At 48.8% G+C, this 7,500-nt stretch overlaps 3 protein-coding genes across 7 annotated transcripts in view; all 3 read left to right on the top strand.

The window, feature by feature from the left end:
• Positions 1–7,500, top strand: part of LOC126986680 (uncharacterized) — a 27,762-nt gene that overhangs the window by 16,131 nt on the left and 4,131 nt on the right. The window contains exon 2 of the mRNA XM_050843034.1: positions 746–1,150. Within this exon, the coding sequence (XP_050698991.1) occupies positions 746–1,138 (393 nt within the window). The 3' untranslated portion in view covers positions 1,139–1,150. The remainder of the gene's footprint in view (positions 1–745; positions 1,151–7,500) is intronic.
• Positions 1–7,500, top strand: part of LOC126986682 (shematrin-like protein 2) — a 26,135-nt gene that overhangs the window by 10,320 nt on the left and 8,315 nt on the right. For 2 of the 5 annotated variants that reach the window (XR_007739893.1, XR_007739895.1), the window contains exon 3: positions 1,427–1,522. The exons of 2 other annotated variants lie outside the window; for them this stretch is intronic. The gene's annotated coding sequence lies outside the window, so the exon portion shown is untranslated. Of the gene's footprint in view, positions 1–1,426; positions 1,577–7,500 lie in introns of those variants that run through there. One more of the 5 variants, XR_007739892.1, reaches the window with a different exon arrangement.
• LOC126986683 (uncharacterized) overlaps positions 6,714–7,500 on the top strand; it is a 1,514-nt gene continuing 727 nt past the window's right edge. Inside the window, exons 1-2 of the mRNA XM_050843037.1 lie at positions 6,714–6,726; positions 7,017–7,358. Of these exons, the coding sequence (XP_050698994.1) occupies positions 6,718–6,726; positions 7,017–7,346 (339 nt within the window). The 5' untranslated portion in view covers positions 6,714–6,717 and the 3' untranslated portion in view covers positions 7,347–7,358. The remainder of the gene's footprint in view (positions 6,727–7,016; positions 7,359–7,500) is intronic.

A 7,500-nucleotide genomic window follows, 5' to 3' on the forward strand; every position in this document is an offset into this window, starting at 1 on the left:
GCCACAAAAGGGTTTATATAAGTCCAGGGTGCCATCACTGAAAAAAAAGATTGATAACTTCTGGACTATTGCCACACTTTCCAACATGCTTATTGTCTTCAGCATTTCCTCGACTTCTTACTGGACGTTTTAATTTCTCTCTCGATACCTTTTTACGCCTACCTGTCTGTCTCCCTCTCCACCTGTCGAGTACACGTCCACCTTGACACACTGATTACTCTCTAACGTGTTTATTCACCAGCATCCGCCACGCTATTTAAATGTTGCTGTTTTATATTCCTATCTAGTTCGGTATTTAAAAGTACAAATCTACCTGTGTTTTATAGATAAACATTGAACTTTAAGTGTTTTGATGATGATTTGTTTGACTTATTTCTAGTTACTTTACATGTTTAAGAATCTATCCATTTTTCTCTATATTTTAACATCAGAAAATGGTTATTTGAATACACACTGAGTAGGCAAGTTAAAGGTTAATGATAAATTAAGTATATCTCTGTCTGCCTAGCCACTCCTGTCGCTCTCCTTTCACGCCCCGGCGCTGAACACTTTATACACAGAACGAGGCAGCGCGGGAAGGAAGAAAACGTTGACTTTTGAAGATGTGCAGGAGTGACACATCCTTGTATTGTGGTGTTGCAGCTTAGTTAGTATTGCAATGTGGCAGTCCTTCCGCTGTGTTGTGTTGCCGACATTTACAGCACTGTGTTGCCAACGTTTACAGCACTGTGTTGCTGTGTTGCAGGTGTTTGCAGCTCTGAGTGTGCTCCTCCTGGCGGCCCTCGCCCTGGCCAGCCCTGAGCCCAAGCCAGAGCCCGGCTACGGCGGCTACGGTGGTGGACGTGGCGGCGGATATGGCGGCTACGGTGGGTATGGCGGTTATGGTGGTGGACGCGGCGGCTATGGTGGTGGATATGGCGGCTATGGTGGTGGATATGGCGGCTATGGTGGTGGATATGGCGGCTATGGCGGTGGACGCGGCGGGTATGGTGGTGGATATGGCGGCTATGGCGGTGGACGTGGCGGTTATGGAGGCGGCTACGGCGGCTATGGTGGTGGACGTGGCGGTTATGGTGGCGGTTACGGCGGGTATGGCGGATATGGTGGTGGACATGGCGGCTATGGCTACGGACGCTAAGGAGGAGGCAAGGTGAGAGTGTGTGTGTGTGTGTGTGTGTGTGTGTGTGTGTGTGTGTGTGTGTGTGTGTGTGTGTGTGTGTGTGTGTGTGTGTGTGTGTGTGTGTGTGTGTTATTTCTATGCCTTTTTTGCTACACGAGGGCGGCTGAGTCAGGGAAAGAATAATGACGAAAACATGTGTATAAAATGAGTAACAATGCGACAACACACACACACACACACACACACACACACACACACACACACACATATACAGGCCAATCATTACAGTCCTGTGTTCCCCTACAGGCGGCGCTCCACTTGCTGTGTGGGATGCATTCCAGGGAGCGGCGCCCCCCTCGTCTTCCTTCTCCAGGGGCGGCGCCGAAGGGGAAGGGGAGAGAGGTTCTCCAGAGGAAACTCGCACGGCCATCAAGGAGAAATAGAGGAGGAAGGAAGGGAGAAGGAGCCCCCCAAACACCTGCCCTTCCTCCCCGCGCCCAAAGCTGATAAACAAGACAGTCTCCCCAAAAATTCATATTTGGAACCATTTTTGTTCCTTCAATAAATTATTTAAAACAATGTGTGTATTGTGTGTGTGTGTGTTTGTCCTTGAATTTGAAGTGAACGTGGTAGTACTACTGCTACAAATACTATTAATCATAGTAGTAGTAGTAGTAGTAATAGTAGTAGTAGTAGTAGTAGTATGTGGAAGTAACAGTAGTAGTAATAATAGTGCTATTAGTAGTGATCGTTGCAATAATAATGATAATAATAATAGTGGTAGCAAGAGTAATAGCAGTAGTAGTAGTAGTAGTAGTAGTAGTAGTAGTAGTAGTAGTAGTAGTAGTAGTAGTAGTAGTAGTAGCAGTAGTAGTAGTAGTAGTAGTAGCAGCAGTAGTAGTAGTAGTAGTAGTAGTAGTAGTAGTAGTAGTAGTAGTAGTAGTAGTAGCAGTAGTAGTAGTAGTAGTAGTAGTAGTAGTAGTAGTAGTAGTAGTAGTAGTAGTAGTAGTAGTAGTAGTAGTAGTAGTAGTAGTAGTAGTAGTAGTAGTAGTAGTAGTAGTAGTAGTAGTAGTAGTAGTAGTAGTAGTAGTAGTAGCAGCAGTAGTAATTGTAGTAGTAGTAGTAGTAGTAGTAGTAGTAGTAGTAGTAGTAGTAGTAGTAGTAGCAGCAGTAGTAGTAGTAGTAGTAGTAGTAGTAGTAATGAGAGAACTCCCGGAAGACACAAGGAGGAGGACGGATATGGCACAGGAAGTGGGCGCTTCGGACTGGCTAACCAAACTACCTATCAGGGCAAAAGGCTTCAACTTAAACAAAAAAGAATTCACTGATGCCCTTGCCCTCAGGTATGGCTGGCCAGTGGATGGGCTCCCAAACATGTGTAACTGTGGCTCACACTTCAACCAAAATCATGCCATGACATGCAAGAGAGGAGGTTTCGTCTGCATGAGACATGATGAAGTAAGAGACGTAACAGCTCAGATGCTGAAAGAAGTCTGCCACGACGTGACTGTGGAACCCATGCTGCTCCCTCTGCAAGGCGAACACCTCGCCAGACGCACCGCTAATGTTTCGAACGAAGCACGAGTGGATGTTAGCGCCAGAGGGTTTTGGACTCGTGGACAAAGGGCATATTTTGACATAAGGATCTTTGATCCCATGGCCCATTGCCACAGAGACCTGACCCTTGATGCACCCCACAGAAGAAACGAACAAGAGAAGAACAGAACATATGAAGAAAGAATACAGAATGTGGACCAGGGCTCCTTCACCCCGGTAGTATTCACGACGGCAGGAGGGATGGGACCAAGGGCGCAGAGCTTCTACGCAAGACTCGCCGAAACACTGGCGGATAAGAAACAACAGCCAAGAAGCAGTGTGGTCGCCTGGATGAGATGCAGGCTGTCCTTCTCCCTCCTGAGGTCAGCCTTGGTCTGCCTGAGAGGAACCAGGTCACCTGCACCCAAAACCACCCGCATTGCTGACCTGGACTTTGAGGCGACGGTGGTTGATAGTCGTATCAACCACAAGCTCTGTTAGCTTAAAAATAAAATGTTTAGTAAAGTTTGTAATATTAAATAAAGATGGTTGTCGGCCACAGTCATTGGCGGGGTGGGGCCAATGAATTGCTTTGTGAAAGGATATGAGAGAATATACCGCTCACAACGCAACTCTAATAGATGGAGGCCAGTAGTAGTAGTAGAAAAAAAAAAGTAGTAGTAACAGCAGCAGTAGTAGTAGTAGTAGTAGTAGTAGTAGTAGTAGTAGTAGCAGTAGTAGTAGTAGTAGTAGTAGTAGTAGTAACAGCACCAGCAGTAATAGTAGTAGTAGTAGTAGTAGTAGTAAAAAGGGAGGCTTCGTCCGTATTCGACACGATGGAGTGAGGGATCTGACAGGCAGCATGCTCGGGGAGGTATGCCAAGACGTCACTACCGAGCCGGCACTGCTTCCCCTGGACGGCGAACACCTTCGGTACAGGATAGCCAATACCTCACAGGAGGCACGGGTTGATATAAGTGCCTGCGGATTCTGGGTGCGCGGACAGCGGGCGTTCTTGGACATCCGCATATTCGACCCGATGGCTGCCTGTCACCGTGAGCTGCCCCTGGAAGCCGCCCACCACAGGAACGAGCAGGAAAAGACAAGGGCATACGGTGAAAAATCCAACATGTGGATCAGGGCAGCTTCACCCCCTCATCTTCCCCACATCCGGCGGGATGGGTCCCAGGGCCCGATGCTTCTACGCACGACTCGCGGAACTAATCTCAGAAAGGAAGCATCAGCCAAGGAGCAACGTTGTCGCCTGGATGAGGTGTCGCCTCTCGTTCTCCCTGCTCAGGTCGGCCATCCTATGTCTCAGGGGCACCAGACACTCTGGCCCAAAAGCCACCAACATCTCCAATATGGACTATGAAGCCACAGTGGTGGAGAGTGACATTAGGGTGGGTCGGGAGTGACTTGAGTAGGGAAGGAAAGGGGGATTTGGACGTAATAGATGATAGGTGATTTAGTGCTAGGTAGTATTAGTGATATGGTTGGATGCCAAAGTCATTAGAGAACAGATTTGAGGCTAATGACCTCCAAGCTATGGAGCCCTCCATGATTATGTGTCAGGAAAATAAACATGGGTGGAGGTATCATTTATGTTGTAGTAGTAGTAGTAGTAGTAGTAGTAGTAGTAGTAGTAATAGCAGTATTACTATTATTATTAGTAGTAGTAGTAGTATTAACAGTAGTAGTAGTAGTAGTAGTAGTAGTAGTAGTAGTAGTAGTAGTAGTAACACCAGTAGTAGTAGTAATAGCAGTAGTAGTAGTAGTAGTAGTAGTAGTAGTAGTAGTAGTAGTAGTAGTAGTAGTAGTAGTAGTAGTAGCAGTAATAGCAGTAGTAGTAGTAGTAGTAGTAGTAGTAGTAGTAGTAGTAGTAGTAGTAGTAGTAGTAGAAGTAGTAGTAGTAATTGTTGTTGTTGTTGTTGTTGTTGTTGTTGTTGCTGTTGTTGTTGTAACTGGTTACGAAATATGATTTTCTTGCTTGTAAATACACGTGGCTAACCCGTAGTCCTTATCTTGCTTCAGGGGTGGCTGTGGTGGTGGAAATGTGATTCCCGCCTGCAGAACCAGGCCCGGTGTTCCATAATGTGTTCCGTGTCGAGAGACTGGAAGACCTGGCATGTGTCTAAGAGTATAAAGTGTCAGTCTCCAATCGGTTCAATGTGCTCAGAACCCTTATAGAGCTGTGGCATACCTTCAAACGTGAAACTTTTTCAAGCAGCAAATGAGCGCACTGGACAGCGCACGAGATCCAGGAGTGGTTTTGCCGCGGGGGATGCGCTGGAGAATATCAAGAGTCGCGCTGCCAGGTTTGCTGGGAATCAGAACCAAAACAGGGTTCTGTCGCCTAGGACTAGACCGTTCCTGGGGAGAGACAATTAGAGGCATGTCAGGAGTCTTGCTGAGGATGTCGAGGGCATGTTACCCCCCACCTCCTTGCCGAGCCCTGAAGAACCTCTGCTCCGAGCCTCTCCCTCAGGGGAGCGCTATCGGAACTGCATGCAGATAGTTGTCTAGTGTCAGTCGTGAATGGGCAGAGGTTTTGTTGGGCTGAGTACTTTGAGAACCTGTACAAGGCAAACCCTCCAAACGGGCAACTCCCAAATGTTTAGTTACAGGTGGCGGATGCTGATCCACCTACTGACGAAAGCCCTCCTTCTATTGACGAGGTCAAAGAGGCTGTAACAAAGTTGAGGGGTGGAAAGGCAGCTGGTGTTTGTACCATCAGTGTGGAGCAGCTCAAACACATGATTCGCGGGTTGCATGTGGTCTTAACTATACCGTATGACATTCTGGTACTATTCCTCCTGACTGGAAGAGGGGGTAGCTCGCCCCTATTTGGAGAGCGACAGGAAGCCGGGAGGCCCGGGACTGGCTGTCTTCTACGTCGTTAATTCCGCCGCACTGTTCCTAGTGATACTTTTCCACGACTTCTGCATCTTGAAGGGGAAATCGCCCAGCTTCCTCGAGGCTGGGCGTTCTGTACCGTCTCCGCCAGTTCTTCTCCCCTGCACAGTTGCTGTCCATATACAGGGGCCTTGTCCGCCCTCGTATGGAGTATGCATCTCATGTGTGGGGGGGCTCCGCTCACACAGCTCTTCTGGACAGAGTGGAGGCAAAGGCTCTTCGTCTCATCAGCTCTCCTCCTCATACTGATAGTCTTCTACCTCTTAAATTCCGCCGCAATGTTGCCTCTCTTTCTATCTTCTATCGATATTTCCACGCTGACTGCTCTTCTGAACTTGCTAACTGCATGCCTCCCCCCCTCCCGCGGCCCCGCTGCACTCGACTTTCTACTCATGCTCATCCCTATACTGTCCAAACCCCTTATGCAAGAGTTAACCAGCATCTTCACTCTTTCATCCCTCACGCTGGTAAACTCTGGAACAATCTTCCTTCATCTGTATTTCCTCCTGCCTACGACTTGAACTCTTTCAAGAGGAGGGTATCAGGACACCTCTCCTCCCGAAACTGACCTATCTTTCGGCCACCTCTTTGGATTCTTTTTAGGAGCAGCGAGTAGCGGTCTTTTTTTTATTAATGTTTACTTTTTTGTGCCCTTGAGCTGTCTCCTTTGCTGTAAAAAAAAAAAAAAAAAAAAAAAAAAAAAATGAAAATCCGGTCAAATCTTTTCTTTGGTCAGGGATACAGTCGTCATGGGAGTCCGATACGTTAAAAAATAAAGACCTGGATCCCTTTAGTCATCTCTTACGACACAGCTGCATGGAGATGGGAAGTAACACGTTCTTGGGTGTGGTCGGGTTGAATAAGTAGGGTGAGGGGGCTGAATTGAGTGAGGGGGTGAGGTGAGTCTGCTGTGTATATGGGGTAAGGGAGGAGGGGTTCATCGAGGTCAAGGGGGAGGAAGAAAGAGGGAGGGGGAGTGCTGTAGAGCCAGGGGCCGCGGGGGGAAGGGAGTGGGGGAGCGTGTCATTCATGGTCAGAGGAAGCCGGTTGTAGTGGGTTATAGGTGTGTCCGGGGGAGGGGTGAGGAGGTGTCGCAGTATATAACGACGCGGCGGAGTGCCAGCGATACGAGACAATTCGACAACATGAAGGCAGTAAGTAGCTCAGGAAAGTTCTGTGCTCCGGCTTGTCAACCTGTCCACCTTCTCTGTCTGTCCACCTGTCCACCTGGTGATCCAAGTCTAGCTCACCTCTCCACCAGTTTGCTTGTCTTAGTCTACTGCAGAGGTTCTCAAACTGGGTGCCACGCACAGTGCCTAGGGGTGCCACAAGATCATCATGAATTTTGATTCATTGTTTTTTTTCTTCTTTCTATGTTAGTTTACAGCACTGTGTTGCTGTGTTGTGTTGCCGACGTTTACAGAACTGTGTTGCTGTGTTGCAGGTGTTTGCAGCTCTGAGCGTGCTCCTCCTGGCGGCCCTCGCCCTGGCCAGCCCTGAGCCCGAGCCACAGCCCGGCTACGGCGGCTACGGCGGCTACGGCGGCTACGGTGGTGGACGTGGCGGCGGATATGGCGGCTACGGCGGCTATGGTGGTGGACGCGGCGGCTATGGTGGTGGATATGGCGGCTATGGTGGTGGATATGGCGGCTATGGCGGTGGACGCGGCGGCTATGGTGGTGGATATGGCGGCTATGGCGGTGGACGTGGCGGTTATGGTGGCGGCTACGGCGGGTATGGTGGTGGACATGGCGGCTATGGCTACGGACGCTAAGGATGAGGCAAGGTGAGTGTGTGTGTGTGTGTGTGTGTGTGTGTGTGTGTGTGTGTGTGTGTGTGTGTGTGTGTGTGTGTGTGTGTGTGTGTGTGTGTGTGTGTGTGTGTGTGTGTGTGTGTGTGTGTGTGTGTGTGTGTGTGTGTGTGTGTGT

This window comes from Eriocheir sinensis, chromosome 62, assembly GCF_024679095.1.
Source record: "Eriocheir sinensis breed Jianghai 21 chromosome 62, ASM2467909v1, whole genome shotgun sequence".
Taxonomy (NCBI): Eukaryota; Metazoa; Arthropoda; class Malacostraca; order Decapoda; family Varunidae; genus Eriocheir; species Eriocheir sinensis.